Source organism: Coniosporium apollinis, assembly GCF_000281105.1.
Source record: "Coniosporium apollinis CBS 100218 chromosome Unknown supercont1.66, whole genome shotgun sequence".
In the NCBI taxonomy this organism is placed as follows: domain Eukaryota; kingdom Fungi; phylum Ascomycota; class Dothideomycetes; genus Coniosporium; species Coniosporium apollinis.
Window position 1 is genome coordinate 1 of NW_006913328.1, and position 22042 is coordinate 22042.

General features: G+C 53.1%; 6 protein-coding genes across 6 annotated transcripts; 3 read left to right on the forward strand and 3 right to left on the reverse strand.

Annotated features, from left to right (window-relative positions):
* Window positions 1-4345: 4345 nt before the first annotated feature.
* On the forward strand, window positions 4346-6372 carry W97_08857 (uncharacterized protein; the record flags this gene model as incomplete). The annotated part of the gene is made up of 5 exons (XM_007786724.1): window positions 4346-4510; window positions 4575-4838; window positions 4913-5179; window positions 5252-5635; window positions 5686-6372. The coding sequence occupies 5 exons, from the start codon at window positions 4346-4348 to the stop codon at window positions 6370-6372; spliced, it is 1767 nt and encodes a 588-aa protein (XP_007784914.1).
* Window positions 6373-7472: 1100 nt separating this feature from the next.
* Window positions 7473-12707, reverse strand: W97_08858 (uncharacterized protein; the record flags this gene model as incomplete). The annotated part of the gene is made up of 5 exons (XM_007786725.1): window positions 7473-7651; window positions 7711-11515; window positions 11571-12026; window positions 12083-12328; window positions 12408-12707. 5 exons carry the CDS (start codon window positions 12705-12707, stop codon window positions 7473-7475), a joined length of 4986 nt encoding a protein of 1661 aa, XP_007784915.1.
* A 1097-nt stretch (window positions 12708-13804) lies between these two features.
* On the forward strand, window positions 13805-14817 carry W97_08859 (uncharacterized protein; the record flags this gene model as incomplete). Its single annotated transcript, XM_007786726.1, has 2 exons — window positions 13805-14150; window positions 14216-14817. The coding sequence occupies 2 exons, from the start codon at window positions 13805-13807 to the stop codon at window positions 14815-14817; spliced, it is 948 nt and encodes a 315-aa protein (XP_007784916.1).
* A 1065-nt stretch (window positions 14818-15882) lies between these two features.
* Window positions 15883-16680, reverse strand: W97_08860 (uncharacterized protein; the record flags this gene model as incomplete). Its single annotated transcript, XM_007786727.1, has 1 exon — window positions 15883-16680. The coding sequence occupies one exon, from the start codon at window positions 16678-16680 to the stop codon at window positions 15883-15885; it is 798 nt and encodes a 265-aa protein (XP_007784917.1).
* A 491-nt stretch (window positions 16681-17171) lies between these two features.
* W97_08861 (uncharacterized protein) lies at window positions 17172-18233 on the forward strand (the record flags this gene model as incomplete). Its single annotated transcript, XM_007786728.1, has 1 exon — window positions 17172-18233. The coding sequence occupies one exon, from the start codon at window positions 17172-17174 to the stop codon at window positions 18231-18233; it is 1062 nt and encodes a 353-aa protein (XP_007784918.1).
* A 385-nt stretch (window positions 18234-18618) lies between these two features.
* W97_08862 (uncharacterized protein) lies at window positions 18619-21334 on the reverse strand (the record flags this gene model as incomplete). Its single annotated transcript, XM_007786729.1, has 4 exons — window positions 18619-20060; window positions 20191-21078; window positions 21156-21209; window positions 21286-21334. The coding sequence occupies 4 exons, from the start codon at window positions 21332-21334 to the stop codon at window positions 18619-18621; spliced, it is 2433 nt and encodes an 810-aa protein (XP_007784919.1).
* Between the last annotated feature and the right edge of the window lie 708 nt (window positions 21335-22042).

A 22042-nucleotide genomic window follows, 5' to 3' on the forward strand; every position in this document is an offset into this window, starting at 1 on the left:
AATTCTTCTAATATCTTATAATCTACTAGCCCTAAAAAGGCTACTAGTACTTTTATAACCTCTTTATAACCTCGGCCTATAATTACCTAAGATATTACTAAGCTATTCGCCCGTTCTAGCTTAGTAGAACTAGAAAAGCCTCACTCTAGTTCTTATATTAGCTTCTAAATAAATATAGAATAGCGTTAAAATAGGATTCTCCTCCTTAAATCTATAAAATATATAGCGCTTAGCCTCTATAGTTATCTGCCTAGTAAGATTCGCTTCGCAGCTTGCTATTATTACTAACCTAGTATATTTAAATAACTTATAGCTTCGCTTATACTATCTAGATACTTCTATAGCCTAAAATAATATATATACTTTTCTGCGTACTTATCTTAAGACTACTTATAGTAGTACTAATAGTATTTCTAGTACTAAATTAGTTAGTCTACTAACTAACTAGTAAGCTTATTAACTTTATCCATACTACTATTAATTAATATATTAGCTATAATAGCTTCTCTATCTCTAGTTATATTACCGTATATCTATATATTAGTTGCTATAGTATTTTCTTACATAATTTCTCTTAACTCCTTAATACTTCCTACACGTATAGTATTAATAAGTATAGGCAAGTCTGAAATGTTATTAAGATTAATATAAATATAGTCTAGGAAAGAACTACGTAAGAGACTAAGAGGTAGAAGTAACTATCTAAGGTTATTACTCTTAATTAAGAGAGCCGTATTTCTCCTTAGTCTAGCTTCTTTAGTATTAAATTACATAGTAGCTATATTATCTATAAGTATATTTAGTTTATATAGAACTTACTAATATAATTATAATATTAAGCCGGGACTCTATAATATAATATATAAGTAGGATCTAATATAAATTTAGTCGAATTAGATTTCTTACTATATAGTAGTTTTACTCTATCTTACGATTCGTTTTCTTTTCGTATCCGCCTGCTTTCTCTTATTATTAGATAAGTACTTAGTAGGCCAACCTCTCTTTTTAGGTCTTTAGAAGTTATTAAATAATATTATATAGAGGTAGACTACTTAGAAATAAGATTAAGTTAACTTTATAAGAGCTAAATAAATAATTACACTATATATAATTCTATACGCTCGAAGTAGAAACAACACTTTAAAGAGGTTAAAGAGAAGAGATAAAACAAGTTTAAAAGAAACGCGCTATATTCCCGTAATAGGCTTAAGTATATTTAGAGTATCTAAAAGAAGGCTTAGATCTATCTAGGAAATCCGGAAATAGCTTAAACCTATTAAGAAAAATCAAAATAGTATATTAAGCAAGGGTTGTATTTATACTACTATAAAGTCTCTAAATTCTCTATAGTATAGAGTAATAATAAGATATAATATAATAATTTAGCTTTCTAGATAAGAAAGAGTAGTATTAAAAGTATAAATCTATTAATATTTAAAGGTATTATTATATTATTGTATCTCTAAGTCTAGTAGGTTATGATCACGAGAGAGTTCTGTATCCGTTATCTTTGGATAGACAGCCTTTGTATTTTCCAAGACGACATAAGGGACTGGCATTCCCAGGCAGCGACTATGTGTGACGTATACTCGAGCTGTCTTTTCAACATAGCGGCTACGGCTGCCCCAAACGGCTCAATTTGACTTTTCTTCAAACGAGATTCGGATTTAATCTGCAGCTTTCGGATTCATGCGGACTTCACCTTGGATTATCGCAAGAGATCTGGTGATGGCCGTGGGTATAAAATCACAACCGAGCATAGTGGCATGTACACACTCTTTCCCTGCGATGACTGGCTCCAAGATTTGGAGCACGGTAAGCTGAACCAAAGAGCATGGGTGGTGCAAGAGCGATTCCTTTCAACCAGGATCATGCACTTTTCAGTTTCTCAGGTGTTCTGGGAATGCCTGGAGAATAGGTCTAGTGAGGCATTTCCCATTTCAGTCCCCAAGCTAGCTCTGCCTTTTTGGCTCGAAGACAGCGTCCGGTTGAAGCGAATCTTCTTTGGTACAAGAGAGAGCAAGACGTGGCGGGATGAGTTACATGAAGCATGGCAGATTCTCATTAGAAATTACACAAGATGCGGGCTGTCAAAGGAGAACGACATATTGATTGCCATCAATGGTGTTCAGCGGCGGCTATCAAAGGTTACTAAAGACACGCTTATTGCCGGCCTTTGGAAAGACCGATTGATTCAGGAGCTCTGCTGGATGAGAAGCATCGATTCAAGAGAAATCTTCAGGCCTTTCGCAACGCAAAGTTACCGAGCGCCGACATGGAGTTGGGCAGGTAGCAATGTTGAAATACACCCAGGCCACTTTCGACACCATGAGAATTGCACAAATCTTCGGCACCGAGTCATAGTAGAGGCAATCGAACATGACGAAACCCAGTCCGGCCAGCTCAAAAATGCCTCTTTGCGATTGCGAAGCAAGTTAGTCTCTGCGACGATCAGTATGCACGAATCCCCCGACTGGATGTTCGGATATACATTTGATTTCACCTGTGGTAGTGGCGACAAGGTCGTCGGACCATTACGGAACAACACTAGGCTGGAGTTCATTGTCGACAACCGAGATGAAGAACCTTACTATCAACAAGACCTAGTGTTTCTGACGATGTGGGAGTGCTGCTGCACCCGTCCATGCAGGGGTGAAAAAGAGGCAAAGCCGAAGCGATACCTCGAGGCTCTTGCCTTGAAGCCTACTTCGACCAAGAAGAACGAATACCAGCGCGTTGGTATATTGCAGGTGCCAGAATCTGCTTACGATTACTACACTGCACACGAAACAGAAGATGAGCATAGCCTAGTGCTCTTGTAGCAAATAATATTTCATGTGGCCTCTCTGGTAGAATTTGTTTCTGATATTCTCCGCTTCGCATCGTCCAATATCTGTTTCCGTGTCCTGGGTGTGGTTGCCGCCTCGTGGCTCTCCACAGGCCCAGAACTTTGCAGAAGGGCAGATCGACATCATCTTCCCAACCTGCCTTGAACGACGCGCCGCCGGTAACTCGAGCCCAAATCTCCGCCTGTCACGAATCCGGATGCTTCCTGGGCTTCGTCGAGAAGAGATGCGTCGGCCAGCACGGAAACACACCCTCAGAGACCGCGTCCTTCGAAAACTCTTCGTCGCTAACTAGCAGAAACTGCACCCGTGGCGTCGCCCGGCGCTTCGCCGTATCGGTTCCGAACCAGAGCAGATCCTTGGCCAATAGCTTCACGAGCCGCAGACACGCCTTATATACCAAGCGGTTGCCAGCCTTGTCGAAGATGGACGGACAAACATTACGCTCACAGCGGCTGCCTCTGTCCCTAACGGGCATCTCATCTGGCTTCTTGGGACCCTGTAGAGGCAAAACCAGCTCGAGCTTTTGTCTAGTCAGATTGCGCGCGCAAAGAAGATCCAGCTGTTGTCCACTGAAGATAGTAATGTGTTTCAGCCCGTCATTTAAGCAACATGCACATACTTTGGAGATTCGCGACAAGTCAATTCAAGCGCGCTACGGCTACATGGGGATGGAATGCTGTCATTTGATAAGGAAACAGAGAAATGGCATGTGGAAGAAAACACTTCCTGGCCGATACCGAAGGCATCGATCGACAGAGTCTTGAAGCAGTCGATCAATGACTCGGCCAACAGCTCTAGACCCTATGTTGAATGGATCGAGGCCAAAGCTGTAAATGCATCTGGATGGTTCGCCATAGGAACTCTTGTATCATCTCCATTGAGTACATGGGAAGATCTCGAGTTTCGAAGCCAGAACGTACGGCTTTTGACTCCATGTGTCTTCTCGGCGCACTGAATGCCGACCATCTTCCTACTCGACCGGCATGCTCGGATACATATGGAAACCAATTGGACCTAACTATATCCTCAAGCGCTACAGCTTCTAATAGAGCACGAAAGCTGAAGTTCCAGTAGAGGTGTCTTCACGTGAGCGCGGCTTGCGGCTGGTCTAGGCTTCCTCCCGGAGAACGTTAACCTGTAGCCGGCGCAGATCCGGGCCCGCAGTTCTGGAATACCTAAGGTCCGGGGCGTCTTCGCATGGAGGGGTCCATGCTTATCCAGTTTGGGCGCCGAAGCACAGGCTGCGGGTGGAGGCTAATCAAGGTCGTCGTCGCCAAGGACAGCTTCCCATAAGGCATCTGCAGGCATGGTTGCCGAGAGAGCTTTTCCGAAACACTAGAGATAGCCGCTCTTCAAGTATGGTAGTTCGCGATGCGCCTGAGCTCAAGCTTGAGCTCCATGCAGCTCATCCCTCAATGATAAAACTGGGTCAGTCCCCCTGAAGAAGGTTACTGCCACTTCACCTATCCTGTGCAGCCCCTTATTCACAAGCATCTATGGCTCACGAGAAAGCACCACATTTCGAAGTCATGTCGGACGGGCAGGAGCATCGACATCCAACCACGATCGAGCTTCACCACGACCATGTCGCTGCCGAGGCTATCGGAGGTCGAGCTCATCAGATCAGCTACACAAGTCCCAGCTTCGTTGGAACCATGACTGTAAGCCCTCAATGGCGCCCGTCTATTATCCATCCAAGAGTGGGATGCTGATCGAAAGATATAGGCTACGTGCATGGCCGGCATCTCGGGTTATCTTGGATGGGTCTTACCTGCCAATACATTGGTGCTCATCAATCAGGCCATCGGACCCAGCCCCAATATCATCTGGGTCGCGGTTAGTTGGACCACAGGTTTCGCTGTCGGATTTCTGCTCGTAGGACGTCTCTCGGATATATTCGGCCGGAGATGGTTCTTCATCTGCTCCTCGATTCTCGCTCTCATTGGCAACATCATCGGAGCCTCTGCACAGAGTATTGACATGCTGATTGTGAGTAGCCGCTCCTTTGCCAGTACGATGATTCTTTTGCGAGACCAGCCGGCTGACAACACTCCATCTGACAGGCAACCAACACAATTAATGGTCTTGCGGCCGCAGGTCAGCTTTCATTCTCCGTAGTCATGGGCGAGCTGGTCTCCAACAAAGCCCGTGGTCCTGTAAACGCCATCGTCCTGTCCACTTCGCTTCCTTTCGCGGTGTTTGGTCCACCGATAGCTCGAGCGTTCTACGAGAACTTGGCCCTTCAGTGGAGATGGAGTTATATTCTTGGCGTGATCGTCAATGTCGTAGCGATAGTGCTATACTTCTTTTTCTACCATCCACCCACCTATGTAAGTCCTGCAAATCGCAATTCATCTCTTGGGAATATCTGTCCGACGCAGAACTGATGTTTTGGCACACAGGAAATGCTGCACGTAGGTGGAAAATCCAAGATGCGCCAACTCAGATCCCTTGACTGGCTCGGAATCTTCCTCTTTACCATGGGCCTTACGGTGTTCCTTATCGGTCTCAACTGGGGCGGCTCTGTATATCCGTGGAGGTCGGGGCAGGTTCTCGGAGCTCTTCTCGCCGGGATCGCCACTCTAGCGATTTTCTGCGTCTGGGAAGCTTTTTGCAAGCTCGACTATCCGCTTATGCCAATGAGACTGTTCCGCAACATCAAATACGACGCTATCGTCGCTTGTGCCTCGATTGGTGCCATGGTATACTACAGTCAAACTGTAGCATGGCCTAGTATGGTTGGAGCGCTATACACGACAGACGTCGGGGAGATTGGCTGGTTATCGGTAAGTGCCGTTTCTAGCAGATCCAAGAATGATATTGACAAGGTGCTCAGTGTGCTGTGGGAGGTGGCTTGCTCCTAGGCCAGATCATGGCAGGTATTGGTGTCCGTTATCTCCCGCGGATGAAGATCCAGATGACTGTTGCGTCCGTTATTCTGGTTGCCTTCGTTGCTGCTCTCGCCTCTAGCACCGAAAACACCCGTAGCAGAGCGGTCGCTTTCCTCGTTATTGGCACCGCGGCTGCCGGCTATGTCGAGAATCTTACGCTCTCAACTATGGCTCTTGTGTGGGAGCCGGATGACATTGGTCTGGTGGCTGGAACATTAGGAGCCATTCGTACAGCAGCAGGTGCTATCGCTGTGAGCATGTACTCTAGTATCCTCACAACGGAGCTGTCGAGGTTCCTACCGCAATACGTACCGCCAGCAGCAGCCGCGGCTGGTCTTCCCCAAGCGAGCATACCAGCCCTGTTCGCGGCCATCACGGCAGGCGACTTTACGACTGTACCGGGCATCACCCCAGATATAATCAGTACCGTCAGACAGGCCGTTAAGCACGCTTACTCCATGTCCTTCCGGACGGTGTTCCTATGCACTCTGCCTTTTGGGGCCATCCTCTTAGTGTCAGCAGTAATATGCCCAAATGTGGAGGACTACTTGACAGATGAGGTGGCTCGCAGGCTACAGGGTACTGGCCTGAAGGAGCACATAGTCAAAGTGGAGCATACCGAGGCGGTTTGAGATGCCTGATATATGGAGATAGGGACTGGGTAATGGTGCATTGTATGATCATAAAAAGGTACTCATATACACACCAATGATATAAGATGAATCAAGCGACGTTCAGCTCGGTAATGACATACACCTAAAGCTTTCTTATCTATCTACCTGTACAAGATAAGGAGCTTTCGACTCCTCGAGCTTACCTCCAGCAGACCGATCGCACATTTCACGCGCACCTTGGATATCTTAAGCACCTGCTTCATCGACATGATCGCCCTCATCCTTGTCGATAGTGCTGTGCGACATAATCTGTTGCTTAGATAGTATGCTCTTGAGCCTCCGCATCCAATATAGCCTTTACGGTTCTGACAGTGTCTGTCTGTGTACTCGCCTTTGCCGTTATCGGAGCGATTTATTCAGAAGGTCCGCCACGGGAACTTCTTATTGCTACAGTGGCGTACGCTGCGGTGCTTGTTGTTTTGCAGGGACAAGCTCGTTATACTGAACGACGGGCTCGTTACTCTGTCCTTGTATTAGCGAAAGAAGGCCAGAAGGCCATTATATACTCTTACATACCACGTACTCTATGAATCCTCTTCAACCGGCGTACCTTGAACTTTCACTCCGCCACTTCAGCAATAAATCCACTCCTCCTACTCTATCTCAGCAGCGTGCAAGGCAGTGCTCGCTGAATAAACTCACCGGCGGCCCTTTAGTGTCACCCATCGCATTTCAAGCCTACTCTACTGATCTGGTATCCAAGCACATAGCGGCGGATCCGACAAAGCTATCCGCCCTGGTCCATGGCCGTGTATGGGGATGCGCGGAGGTGCAACACGCTGAACACAACGACCGGCTAAGCGTAGTAAGAAGTCAGTCCTCCAGCAACATCACATGTGCAAGCATAGACGCAGCTCATCAGCCTTATATCTCAAAAGCTTCAGAAAACAGCCGATTTTGGCTCCACGCAGGTGCATGCCCTCGAAGAATAATACACCATGGTACACTACTGCCTAAGCGGACTCTAGACGCTCACACAGGTCAAAGCCCGCAGACCCCACGCTTCAATCCGGCGTCCTCGCAATGCAAATCAGTCCTTCAGGTGTCCCGATAATAGATTACATGCCCCCTCCCAAGCCCATATCGCCCTCCGCATCCGCAATAGCAAGCCGCTGCTTCAGCGTCTTCGCTTTCTTCGAAGTACCCTTCTTCTTGCCCTTCATCGGGGCCTCCGCTGTAGGAATAGGCGTAGCCGCGCCCGAGGGCTTGGTGCTGCCGTCGTCGAAGTGGCCCTCACCTACAGCGTTGTCAGTACAAAGCTCCAAATCGGACTTGGGTAGGGAAGATGGGACTCACCCTCATGATACATGTCGTCCAGACTAACGTCCTTCCCCTTCCTGCCTCCCTTCTTCTTCCTCCCCTGCGGCGCCGTCTTCTCTGCCTCCGCAATCTCGGCCTCCTTCTTCTCGATCTGGGCGGCCTGCTCATCGTCCGCGAGCCACATGGCAATGTCCTTGGTCCTGTTCTCGCGGCTGCGCGTGTTGAAGTCGACCTGCGCGCCTGCTCCGCCAGAGATGACGACGCGCTGGACCTCCTCCTTTTGGAGCGCGCGCTTGCGGATGCGCTCTTCGATCGTGCCCCGCGTGATCATCCGGTACACGGTTACTTGCTTCGTCTGACCCAGTCTGTGCGCGCGGTCCATGGCCTGGCTGTCGATTGTGGGGTTCCAGTCGCTGTCGTAGAAGATGACCGTATCAGCGCTCGTGAGATTGATGCCGAGGCCGCCGGCCCGAGTAGAGAGCAGGAAGACGAAGATCTCGGGCCGGGTTTGGAAGTCTGCCACCGTGTCGCGGCGGTCCTCGAGTTTTGTCGACCCGTCCAGCCGGCAGTATTTGTAGTTGCGGTAGGTGAGGTACTCTTCCATGAGGTCAATCATACGTGTCATTTGGAAGTAGAGCAGCACGCGGTGGCCGCCTTCCTTTAGCTGGCGCAGCAGCTGGTCAAGCTTCGCGAGCTTGCCGGAGTCGGTGACGAAGCGCCGCATTGAAGGGACTTGGATGTGGGTGTAGCGCGATTTGCGGGAGGTTGGTTCCGGAAGCATATTGGTTGTGGGGTAGCGGGATGGAGGGACCTTCGCTTCGAGGAGAGCTTGCTCTGTCTTTACGGAGATGTCGTAGAGGGCTTGTCGTATTCGTGGGTTGAAGAAGTCCTTTCGCTTCTCTGCCACAACGCCCTGGCTAGAGCAGTAGAGCTCGATCGGAGGTGCGGTCACGGCGGGTCTGGCGCAAGGCTCAATGACATCCAAGCCAGTGTCCTCGAAGGCAGTCTTTGAAACGTTGAGCAGTGCGTGCATTCGGCCCTCCACGGTGATCTCAGCCAACGGCTTGCGGTCATTCTGCTGGGCGATGTTGAACAGTGCATGGATCGGTGTGTACTCTGACTCGTCTTGTGAGTCGTAGCATACCTTAAACCTTCCGAGGGGTCGTGGTGATCGTCGAAGCTGAACAGCGCGTTCGAAGATGTCTCTCCGAGCGATGGAAGATACCTCACCGGCAGACGCGTCCGCGAATCGAAGCCAAGAGAAAGCGCCGTTGCTGCGTGAGCTGTGCAGAATGTTCTCCGTATCCCAGATATTCATCATGTGATACAGGTACTTTCCTCTCCAGCCCGCCTTCTGATTGTCCGGACCAGGAATGTCCAGGCGGCCTCCGTTGCGACCGATGAGCCTTGGCAGTCCGTACTCGACGATATTGCGGACCGAGTATCCCATGTTGACGCTGTTGCCCTCCCGCATGAACGATGCCGTCTCCGCAAAATAGGAGAATGAGAAGGGTGAAGTGGTATCCGCGCGCTCGAAGAGATCTGGATGGTTGCAAACCTTGCGGAACTGCATGACCAAGTTCATCAAGGTTGCAGTGTCCTGATCATCGCCGACAGCGGCCTTCTCGATGAGGTCCATGATGCTAATCTTGTTGCGCAAACCACTGTAGTATGCTCGCTGCCGGTACGTAAGGTCGCAGAAGACGTCCTCCTCGATCTTGTCGCCGAGTTCCTTCTGCACATGCTTCTTGATACGCCGCAACATGAAGGGCTTGAGGATCATGTGCAAGCGCTTGAGCTGGTCCTCGTTGAGCTTGGTGTTACTCTGCGCATGGCTCTCGATGTCTTTTGAGAACCAATCGCTGAACTCATCATGCGAATCGAAGAGACTAGGCATGATGAAATGTAGGAGCGCCCATAGCTCTTGCATGTTGTTCTGGATGGGTGTACCCGTGAGCAGAAGTCGATTCCGACAGTGAAAGCTGAGCAGGCTCTTCCACCTCGAACTCTGTGAAGACTTGATGGCTTGCGCTTCATCAAGTACCATATACTGCCACTTCATCTTCTGGAAGTACTGCGCATCCTGTACTACAAGCTGGTACGAGGTCACCAAGACGTGGAACATCGCATCTTCCCGGTAGGTAATGTGTTTCCTGTCCCAGAACTTGCGGAGCACTTTGCGGTCTTTCGCGTTGCCCCAGTAAGGCAGGACCTTCATCTTCGGGACAAACTTCCGGATCTCCTGTTCCCAGTTGTGAAGTGTGGACGCAGGTGCAATCACCAGGAAAGGACCCCAGATACCGTGGACTTCTGCTAGATAAGCCATGACGGAGATGGATTGGACAGTTTTCCCGAGACCCATTTCATCAGCCAGGATGCCGTTGATACCCTGCTCATACAAGTTGACAAGCCAGTTGAGGCCTTTGAGCTGGTACTCCTTGAGTTGGCAGGAGAGCATCTTCGGTTGCGCAACATCCATGGTCTGCAGACTGGTAGGATTCTGGAAATTCATCTCGCCGTCGTCGGACTCAGACCCCTGACCACCCTCGTTGAAAGCTCGTGCGCGGTCTTGAGCCTCCTTAACAGCATTTTGGGCGTTTGCCATTGCGGCTTCGCGGAGTGCCGTCTCATCTTCTGCGTCAAAGTCTAGGTCCTCAAAGTTCGTCACCTTGGTTCCAACCTTGGCGACGCTGTCCGGCAAGTCGATAGTGTGTGCGCCTGGTGCCGCAGGCCTGATTGTCTGGCCGGAGACAGCGACGTCGTCCGTGGACCGTTCGATGTCGTCTGTCTTAACCTTCTTGCCGATGAAGTGCGAGTACAACTCGGTTTGAGAGATCAAGAAATTCAGCTTCCGCTTCTGCCGGTTGGCTTCGCGCTCAGCCTCAGCCTTCTTAGAGTTCTCTAGCTCTTGCCGCTCGGCCATCTTTCGCTGGTCACGCTCATCCCGCTCGTTCCGCTTCCAGAACGAGAGCATCTCGCGCATGCTCCTCTTCGCGCGTGCTTGAACGTCTTTGACATTTTTGTTCGTACGCTGCTGCCAGCGCTTGGCTTCTTTTGATGCAAGCTGCGCAGTCTTACGAAGGTTGGACGCCTTGGTGTCGTAGGAGTTGTCTTTGATCCTCTTGACCTTTGGCACATCCTTCTTGGCAATATCTTTCAGGATGTCGGTGACCATCTTTTTGTAGATATCTGAGTCGTATGCGATGACCCTCACCGGAGTCGTTTCCTCGGTTTGACTCCGCTGCTCCCGGATGTCCTGAAGCTCCTGTAATCGGGCCTCCTTCCTGGGAAGGATTGTAGGAAGCTCTTCTCCGCGTTCCATGGCAGCATGCGCAGCAGCAGCCGCATCCTTCTCTGCTTGTTTCTGCTCTTTGCTTTTCCGCGGCCTGTTGCCAGTTCTGCCCTTCTTCCGAGGTGGCTCGCGCGCGTCCTCGGACATCTGAAAAGAGCTCATCGTACCGCCCTCCAGATTCGGCGCAAGCGGCGTGACTTCTCTTAGGTCTTTGCTCGGCGTGCCTCCCTGCAGGAGCTCAGTCGTAGCTTTGGCCTTCTTCGCAGCTTTTGCCGCCTCGCGAATGAGCCGTGTCTTCTCATCTTCGTTGGGCGCCCCTTGCGCTGCTTTCATAGCCTCGTCCCGTTTCTGAATCTCGTTTTGCAGGGTCTTCTCGCGTCTCCGCTTGCGCTGCATGTCTTTCTTCCTCTCCTTCTCTTCGGCGATCTCTTGCTGTTGTACTTCTTGCCAAGCTTCGTTCTCGTACGTCTTGAAGTAGTTCTGTCGAGCTATGTTCGCGTGACCGTGGAAGGCAAGTTGGTATCGCGTCAAGTGCGCGGTCCGGCGGCGCTAGAATCTGGGTCAGCCCGAGCTATTGGTATACTTGGGCACATAGATGACGTACCTTCCGTTTTTCGCCTTCACCCTGTTCGATCTCGAGCGCTCGTTTGAGGCTGCGCTCACTAAACTGTTTCCTCTCCTCTTCAAACCCCGGGCCTTCAACGTCGCTGTGATCTGCGGCGTCGATCGCTGCCAGCTCGGCCTCAATAGCCTTCTCGTCAACTGGTGGCCGGGCAACGCCAGCAGGCGTTGAAAGGCGCGGAGTTCCGCTCCCATAGCCGTTGACGTGTATAGTGTCATTCTCATCGTCAATCGGCGCCTCGTTCATATGGGTTTCATGAGATACAGGAGTAGCTGTGCTCTCTTCTTTGATCTTGACTGGAGGGTTCATGGCAGCCTTGGAGGACCGGCGAGAGTCTGAAGTGGGAGGAGGGTACGAGGACGTGGTGGGCCGATCGTCGTTGTCGCCCGACATGATGCTCGAAAGGGACATCGGATCCGCCCGACTGGATGTCTGCGCCTTGATTTAGCATCCCGCCATCTTATTCGATGAGGCGAGGTAGACTGCAAGCTTACCTCACGAGACGGCACCCGCGCATGCGTGGCTGGAGTCGACTGCATGGCGCCTCCACTTGTGTTGTGGTATGCCTTTGGCGAGGTAGGCGAGTGAGGCGGAAGCTCCGTGCGGCCTGGGTAGGGATGCGGCGGTGGAGGCAGGGGCGGCGACTCATGCGCAAAAGTCGCGGCTGTTGGCGATGTGTAGTACTGGTCGTAGTGTCGATCGGTTGGCCGAGTGTCTGGATAGCCGTAGGGCTCGCGACTCTGTGGTACGTCTGTTAGTGAGCTGTCAAATAGCTTGGACAAAGTCGTGAGTATAATAGTTAGAAAAAACCGTCCGTACCTGGAGCCCGTAACGCGAACTTGGCCGGGTGTCAGCTCGCCCTATGGTGCCATCGCCACGGTCCAAAGTCGGATCGTAATATCTGGAGCCCGTATTATCGCGTTGGTATACCGCGGCTGTCAGCGGTGGCAGGCCGGTGGTCGGAGGTGAGCTCGGCTTGTGATGGTGGTTGTTGCTGTAACTCGAATGGAGCGGCGCAGGTGTTGGAGGGTTCGAGTTGTGCGAGCGGTTGGTAGGCGAGTAGCTGAAATGTGTTTGCGTTGGAGAATGTGAGGCGAAGTTCTGTTGTTCCCCTGGCATCCTGTCTCGCGACGAACGCTCGTCCTCCCCGAAGTGTCTTTGTGCGGAGTGGCGCCACATCGATTCACCTATTGCACCGTCGACACTAAGGTTATCTTACAGTATCACTGTGAAGGGGCCATGAGTGAGACGGCCTGAGAATGCGCCACTGGGTCTCCGAGAGACCGCGGCGTGCGGTTTCCCAAGACGGGTCGCCGGCTTGCGCCGCTGGTGGTGGTGACGATAATCCTCAAGACCAAGTCAAGCGCACCAGGGAACCGGACGATGCAACGACTTGAGGTCGGCCAGTGAAAGAAGCCGGTGGCCGCACGAGATGGCGATCGAAGTGAGAGGTAGCGAGCGTATCTGCCGGCTCGAAATTCAGCTGCTCACGATGCGAGGCCGATGGGTGGTGAAAGTGGGCTGGAGCGGACAAGGGGAAGGGGTCATGGTTCGATGATTGAGGGGCGTATGGCAGACGTGGAAGGTCTGGATAGCCCATAACGGCCGAGGATGACTTATGGGCGTGGAACCGTGTGGCTTTGGCTTGGGGGAACGTCAACCATGTCGGGACGTATGGCATCGTTCAGCAGCTCCACCATGAACGGGGTAATACTCCATCAGTCATGCTTGGCGAGCACGCTGCGGGCATCACGGTTTACGAATACAAGCAAGGCTTATCTATGTGCCTTCTACCAGAGGGTTGGCCCTCTGATACAGCTAGAGTTCTATCGCCTCTCAATTGCAGATACCTGGTACTTGGTTGTGCCGGTGGTCTTGGTTGTCCTCTAGCGTCTTGCTGTCGATGCTCACCCACACCACCAAAAGTTGCGCCTCGCATGAGACGACGAGCATGATGGTGTCCTTGGCCCTCAAATCCAGTACTTCGAGTTGTTTTTCATCCCCTTGTCTGCTCCCGTAAGTAGGTAGCTCTTCTACCCAGACGTCTTGAGTTTCGTTCCTGGATCACACGGATGGAAATGGAAGCCGCAATGCCGCAAAGCGGATCTGCAGCGCACGTGCCTTATCGATATGCATCTTGGCGCGCTGCACCAAAAATTTCCCTGAACCGCGACAGTCTGCTGCGGGCACTCTAAACCGCACCACTCTCGCACACCATGGCAGCGGTGTACAAGTCGATATCGAGAGCGAACGGCGCAGGAAAGGACGAGGACAAAAGCACGGGCACAGGCCGGAAAAACAAGCAAAAAGTGCTCATCCTGAGCTCCAGAGGCGTAACCTACCGACACCGACACCTGCTAAACGACCTCTACTCGCTGCTTCCCCACAGTCGCAAAGAGGCCAAACTAGACACCAAGACGAAGCTGTACCAGCTGAACGAGCTCGCCGAGCTCTACAACTGCAACAATGTCTTCTTCTTCGAGGCGCGCAAGGGCAAGGATCTCTATGTGTGGATGAGCAAGGCGCCGAACGGCCCTACGGTCAAGATGCACTTGCAGAACCGTAAGCACTCTTTAATACCAGTCTCCACTCAAGCGACCGGGAACTGACAAAACACCTACGCCTAGTACACACAATGGAAGAGCTCCACTTCACCGGCAACTGCCTCAAAGGCTCCCGCCCCATCCTCTCCTTCGACGCCTCCTTCGAAAAGCAACCCCACCTCCGTGTCATCAAAGAACTCCTCACCCACATCTTCGGCGTACCAAAAGGCGCGCGGAAAACGAAACCCTTCGTCGACCACGTCATGGGCTTCACAGTTGCGGACGGCAAGATCTGGATCCGGTGCTATCAAATCAATGAGACGGAGCCGGGGAAGAAGAAGCCCGCTGCGGACGGCGACGCCGCGATGGACGTGGATGACGCGCCCAAGAAGGGCAGGAATGCCGAGACGGACGTCAGTCTTGTGGAGATTGGACCGCGCTTCGTGCTCACGCCGATTGTGATTTTGGAATCGAGTTTCGGGGGACCGGTGATCTACGAGAACAAGGAGTTTGTCTCGCCGAACCAGGTCAGATCGGAGCTGAGGATGGCGAAGGCGGGCAGGTATAATAGACGCAGCGAGCAGGGCGTGGAGCGGAAGGTTAAGAGAGGGGACCTGGGGTTGAACACGGAAGGCGGACGGAAGAAGCCTAGAGATGAGCTCGATTCCCGGGTTCTGTTCGGATAATCCCTACACGGCTCTCCTGATATCCCAGCTTCATAATGGGGATGGTGGCGTTCGGTGTTCTTGAGTTCGCCTCCTACGCGTGGCATGGCTGTGCTTGAGGAGCTGTGTTTGAAGCGAGGGAAGGCGATCTGAGGGGTTTCTTCCCGCATATAGCTGATCTAAATTCGGGTCGAAACGCTTCTTTCGGGTTCACTACTCGACTTCGCAGGATGAAAGGTTGCCACAGTGGGCGAATTCCTATTGGTGCTAACAAACCCGCCACCGCGGAAAAGGTCGCGTTTTGCTACGTTTCACATCCACACATAGCGCACATCTGCAAGGGCGTCCCCGAGATCCGCCCAACGGAGATACCGCAAGAAACTCAGCTCTTACCACACGCGCTGAGTCTGGATTTCCACCCAAGGCTTTCTTGACTGATGCTCCTCCGACTAAGGCTTCTCCGATCTCGCAAGCTCTCTCGCTAGCTTCTCCGCTAGCTCTTTCGCTGAGCTACTGTCAGGCGTACTCATGAAGCTCAGGAACTTGAGTTGACTTACGAGCACCCTCCAACGTCTGCAATATCTCCTTGTGGAAATGACGACTCTCCTCGCGAGCTTTTCGCTGCCGATCTTTCGCGTTGGTTTTATCAGTAATCTTGACAGCAACCTTGCACTACATCAATCCTTACCGGCTTCTTCTTGATCAGCCTTCCTGTCGAAAACGTAGTTGACGACGTGGCTCACCATTATGTATACGAAGATGGTAGCTGCACATTTGAATCAAAGTTAGTATGTGTACACCACAGGCTCCATGGTAGCGAAGTAACAGAGTTTTGATAAGAGACACGCCGTATGCGATCCCAGCTACAAGGGGCCGTACAATTGGAACTAAGAACTTAATTATGACGTCCATCTTTGTTGTGAGGGAGAAGTTACTCAGTATTGAGGCGGACGCCGAAAAGAAGCAGCTCCACCGTATTTAAGGCGAGAGGCTTCCGGGATCCGCCGACAAAGCATGCAAACCGTGGAAGACATGTGGAACGTGTGATCAATCCCCGAAACATTTCCTCGCTTAGGACTGCATCACTCACGGCTCTGGAACCATGGTGTACAGTCCATGAAGAGCCCGGTTCGCTGGATGGATTATAGGATTCTCTTCGGACATCAACCGGAAACCCAGCGATGGCGGAACCACAGCTTCTGGACGACTGCGCAAGAGCGACCTCGAGACCACGGAGCTAGTCATCTTGCCCTCGAGTAAGGCAGCGAACTCTGGCGTTACTGCTCCGCCAACGGTAGCTTTGCGCACTACCCAAATCCCACAAAAGGGCTCCAACACGGTTTCGGCCACCGACCGCCCCTCATTCCCGTCAATGTACTGTATCCGGAGGTCGACAATGTTTGTAGAGAGAGCTATGATAGAAACGAATATCCCCACCTGCATGCGCAGTCCGTCCGTAAGCCCTCTTCCAGCACAGTTGTACTTGATCATGCCGAGATAGCTATCCACATGCTCCACGTTGACGATCCACCTTCTGATCCTCCTGACATTCGCCCTCGCAAACCGCTCAAGCGAGGAATACGCCCGGCTAGGCGCAACAGCCAAGCCGGATTCCAGTTGCCATCGGTACCGCAGCGTCATGCCACCATAGGCGATGTCGACCATGAAGACGTTGCTGCCGTATATCACGTCCAGGCACTCTTCGCTGATCTGGCGGTTTGTGAGGAGCAGCGCTGTATGGCCTCGCCGCCAGATCACTCCGTTTAGAGCTTTGGGCACGTGTGGAAGTGATGCGGGGAGGACGAAGGAGTAGATGTGCTGGCGGAGCTCGAGCGGGAGTCGGAGGAAGGGGAAGGGTTTCTCTGGGGGGGTTGGAGGCTCCATTAGGGATCGGAGTGAGCGTGTCCCTTCAGAAATTGTTCTGCAAATGACATTCATCATCGGATGGTGGTGTGGATGTTCAAGCACCCGGACACCCCAGACCACGGGCCGGCTCGCGTTATCTTGGCATGCGGCTGGCGGCGTCGAGTTTCCATCTTCGTGCATCACCGCCCCCCTTTCCTTTCCTTCCTCCACCACGCCAGTCATGATAGAAACGCAGTTCACCAGCCTTTATGGGCTGGACTTGACTGTCCATCGCCTCAACGATGGAATTTCTCTCCTCTATAGCCCCAACGGCGGGGTCTATCAAATTTGAGCCCTTCCTTCTCCTTCGGCACTTGAGGTTTGTAGGGGAGTTGCCTCTTCGAGCATTCGAGTCATTGTACGCCGACTACACAAACCACATATCAGCTTGTCTAGAAGACAGCAGAAGAATTTGAAGCATTTGAAGAGGAAACCCAAGTTTCGAAAAACCGAAAAACAATACCGCAGCGATGTTGCTTGAGGACCTAGCCACCGAGATTGTAGCCCACGTCTTTCTTTCCTGTACATCCATTTCCGACGTCCTCGCTCTTTCCTCCACCTGCAAACGCTTCCGCCGCATATACACCTCCTCGCAGCGTCTCCCGATCCTGCAACACGCCGCCGAGGCTCAGTACGGCCCGCTCGAAGACGTCATCCAGCTCCTGACCCACAACGCCAGCCAACGCGCGCACATAATCCGCTCCGTCCCCTTTTCTCTAGCGCTACTGAAGCAAATCGTCCACACAGGCCGCATCGCCGAGAAGTGGAGCGACATCTACCCCTTCAAGAAATGGAAGCACGACTTCGAGCACCGGCGGATGCTGACGACCTCCGAGCGCTACCGCCTCCGCCGCGCCCTCTACCGCCTCTGGCTCTACACGCGCGCCTTCCACAACCCGGCCCACCCGCGCAGCCTCCGCATGAACCACCTTGTCCTCCACGAGCGCGCGCAACTACTGCACAACTGGAGCACCGCCGAGCTCGCCGAGATCGCCGACGTGCACCTTGTCCTGCGCGAAGTCATCCGCTCAAACGTCTGCCCCTCGAACGGCACCATCGCGCGCAAGTTCAAGAAGCGCTACCCGGACCACGACGGCAGCCAGCTCCTCTTCAACATCCACCTCAACTACCCGCCGCCTGTGTCCTACAACCCCTTCGCGGCCCCGGCGCTCAGCTCGCTCTACCACAATAGCCCCGCCCTCGCGGACCGCTTCTCCTACTCCAAGTTTCAGGCGACAGCGTACCACGAGCCCGGCGCCGAGGGTTGGGGCGACGACATCAGCCAGTACTACGTCGTCGAGGACATGATGAAGTTGGATCCGGAGCAGATATTATGGCTGAAGGAGAATGCGCCGCTTAAGGGGCAGGTGGAGCTATATGTCAAGGGCTTGGGGGACTGGTTCGAGAATAATGGGGATACGTGGGGGCAGACGCTTGTCGAGGTGTTGGGGGAACGGGGAGAAGATGTTGGAGAGGTGCTGGGAGGGATTGCGGAGGGGGGTCTGGGCGTTGCTGTGCTGGACGAGCTATAGAAGTGTATATTATGTAGACTGTATTGAGGTTGTGATTCTGGACGCTGAGGTCTCCCAGTAATTGGTGATGGGTGTGAGTTATGATGATTTGCCGCTTGGTATTGGTTGGGATGCTTCGCATGGTGTTTCAAAAGTGATAGTCCCAGAACCTGGAGCCTCTGATGCAATGGGGGTGTCTCTACAAATCGAAAGATGCGACAGGAAAGGCATTCAGTATACTGACGGCGAGTCATAATCATCACTCACACCCATCTTCATCGTATGCACCAAAATCTCCAGCAGCCCATGATCATTTGCTAAAATTACAAGCAGCAAACTATCTCCCACCACACCCTCCCACCCCCCCATCCCTCCCCCTCCACCACCAATCTTCCACCCCCCTCCCTCACCCCAAAGCCCTCCTCACCGCCTCCTCCGTCCTCGCCACCATCTCCCTCTCCCTCATCACCCTCCTCACCCTCTCCTCCACCGCCACCCTCCTCTCAACCTCCACCCCCTCCGCCCCGGCCTCCCCCTCCACCCTCTCCAGGAACGCAAGGGCCCACACGGCCTCGTACTGCGCGCCGCCAAGCTCCGGCGCCAGCGCAGCCGGCGCCTCGAGAGTCCAGCGCCGGCCGTGCCGCGCGCGCGGGCTGGCCGAGTCGAGCTTCGGCGTGCTGAAGAAGGAGGAGGCGGGGGACGAGGGCGCCGCGGAGGGGGAGCCGCGCCTCCCACGCGCGGAGCGCGTGCTGTAGGTTGCGAAGCTTGCGGATCCTGTGGCGCTGGCGGCGGAGGCGGGGACGGGCGACGGCGGCGGGAAGGTGGAGTTGAGCGTCGCCACCGAGGCGAGCGCGGGGGATGCGGCGGCAGCACCATATACGCCTGGCGCGCGCTTTGCGGCCTTCTCCGCCTCCTTTGTGTAGGCTTTGAGGCGGTACTCATCGCGCCACTGCCGCTCCGCGAGCCGCTTCTCGGCCTTCTTGACCTCGTCTTTGACGCTGAAGCTGCTCTCGTTCACGGCCTTGTTCGTGTCTGCGAGGACCGCTCTGGCCACGGAGCAGGCGAGCGCGCGCTGTTCGAGAGGTTCGCCGAGTGCCATTCGTCGCTTCGTCGTGCTGGATTTGATCGCCCAGTCGAGCTTGTCGAGCAACGTGGCATGGATGCGGTTGTGCGCTGCGATGCTGGCGGGGCTGGCGCCGGTGAGGGGGAAGGGCGCGAAGCAGTGCGAGATGTAGGGGTCTTCTGTCTCTGAGAGTCCCGCAGTGGGTTCATCGGGCTTTTCTTCTTCTTCGGGTGGAGTCGGAGTACGGTGGTAGACCGTTAGCGCTGGTGAAGCTGAGCGAGCGGATACGGGACGAGCTTGAGCATAGAGATTGACATCAGCGACTGTAGAAGATCCAGATGAGGATGGACGAGACAGGGTGGGCGTAGCGTCGAAGAGGAATGTCTGGCGGACCTGTGGCCGCAGGGCTGGATGGATCTCGCTGAGATCGACCGGAGGAGGTGGAGGTGGTGGAGAACGGAATGGGTTCTCGATCTCGTCCTCGTAGATACTATCAGGAGACAGTCTGAGACTGCGTCGGAAGGCCACTGGATCTGCCAAAGGGCTGGGCGACGTTTCAGAAGCTTGCGACAAGTCGGGCGTAGTTGGAGAGCGGGTGATGGAAGTTTCTTGGCCTGCAGTCTTGCCAGGGATGAAAACACCAAGACCAGTTGCTTCAGGTGATGAGGTCAGAGCACGGTAGGACTCATTGAGATCAAACGCTGGCCTTGAGCCGTAAGCTTCGTGATAGGTGACTCGGGGAGAGAATGTCGCGTCTTCTTTCGAGCCTGGAGATCGACGTGATTCTGCAGGCTAAAGTTAGTCATAAACCATTGGAGTGACACTACGAGTGAGAGGTCTCAGAGCGTAGCTATAGTATTGCTTCGGAAGAAGGGTACATACCGGCTCTCATTTTCCGTATAGTATTTAGTATACCATCTTCTTCATCCGCGCCTTTAACGGCGGGGTCATTCTCATAGAACGTCTTGAGATCTAAATCCGCCGGGCCCAATTTCGAAGTCTCAACACTTGCAGGATCTTCCTTCCAGATCGCAACCTTCTCTTTTCCCTTCTTCTTCCAATTGAGTGGCTTGGTCGGCGAGTCGAACACAGTCGGAAATGCATTGCCTGGCTTCCTGATGAGAGTGGGAATCCTCGACTTCTTCAACGAGCTGCCTCCGCTCTGAACATTGCCTACGGGAGACTTGACGGAACTCTTCGGTGTCTGCAGCGTGCTCTTCTCCGTATCGGTCTTCGGCGTCGAGAGCTTGGTGTTCGGATTCGTCCACGCATCGATAAGGCCAGGCAGCGTAGTGAGCGGAGTGGGAGGGGTGGGAGGTGGACCAGCTGCTGCTTCTTTGACCTTGATCTCTGGGACAGTCTTGACTACCTTGGGCTCAAAGCCATCCCTGACTTCCTGGCTCCTATCAGGCAGTCCAATGGCCACCATCTTCTTGGCGATCTCGTCCCTGATCTTTTGAATCTCCGCCGCGCTGACTTGCTCTTCTGGCTTCGGCTTAGACTTCGTCTTCGGTGCGTTTCGAGCGCGGCGGTCTCCGAAGCTGGGAGGACGAGGGAGGCTGTCGGCCGAGATGCCGAGCGCATTCAGCTTTTGGGCTACCTTATGATACTGCTGGTTCAGACTGGTGGCGCCAGAGGTCAGTTGATCGAGCCCGTGGCTGAAGGCGCGGGCTTGAGCTGCTTCTTGCGCCGAGGGAGCGGAGGGAGCAGAGGGAGCGGATGGATGATCGGTTCGGGGTGAGACCGGTGTGGGATTGATCGACGGAGTTGGACGCTTGCGGAGACCTTGAGGTGAAGAGATGGCTGGATGGTGTCAGATAGCAGATTATCTTCTAGCTCGGGAAAGCCGGGCGAAGATCAAGAGGATACAATCCACTTACGTCCAGAAGCATTCTTGCTAGGGGTGCTCGCGGCTCCATGCTCCGCCGGCGTGGCTGACCGCAGTCAGATATCATGCTCATGTAGTACAAGGACGGTGACTTCAGATCAATGGAAACACAAGTGACTCACCTTCAGAAGAGTTCTGGTTCGGTGGGCTCGCAGCCTCACGCTCCATCATTGCGGCTAGCTGGTGTCAGAATATCCTACCTTTCTGCGGGACGATGACTAGGGTGCAAGATCAAAGAGAAACACTCGACTCACCTCTGGCAGCGTTGCTACTTGGAATGTGCACAGCTTCGCGCACCGCTGAAACGGCTGGTGGTGTCAGATCTTACATCCATCCCCACAACGTCAAAGTAGGCTTAAAATCGAAGAGAAATATTATCGTACCTTGAGAAGTGCTTCTGCTAGGAGTCTTCAAAGTCTCTTGCCCAGCCTCGACGGGCGGCTGTCCACAAGTGCAAGCAGCAGGTGAAGTGGCATCACAGGTCTCGCATACAGATCCAAGCCCAGTGGTCGCTGTCCCGGTCTCGGTGTCAGTCTCTGTCTCTCTGTCTCTGTCTCTATTTCCAAGGATGGATGTAACCCGGGGTAGATCCATGTGTAAGGTGGAAGGAAGATCCATACAGGATGTGAGGTCGTGAAGGCGGACGTCGCGTGCTGTTCGCGGTGAATGTTCAGGCGCGGTAGCCTTGTTCTTGTTTTTGTTCTTGTTCTTTGGCGCCATGTTGATCGCTGTGTTGTGTATTGGATCAGGTCTGAAGACGCAGAGTAGCAGATAACAAGATCCTAGAAGTAGGCGGTGTGGTGATGTTGGGATGAGAGCTGAGTGAGGTTAAGATGAAGTATCGAGATTGCAATAGTCGGGTGGTGTCAGTGAAGGCAC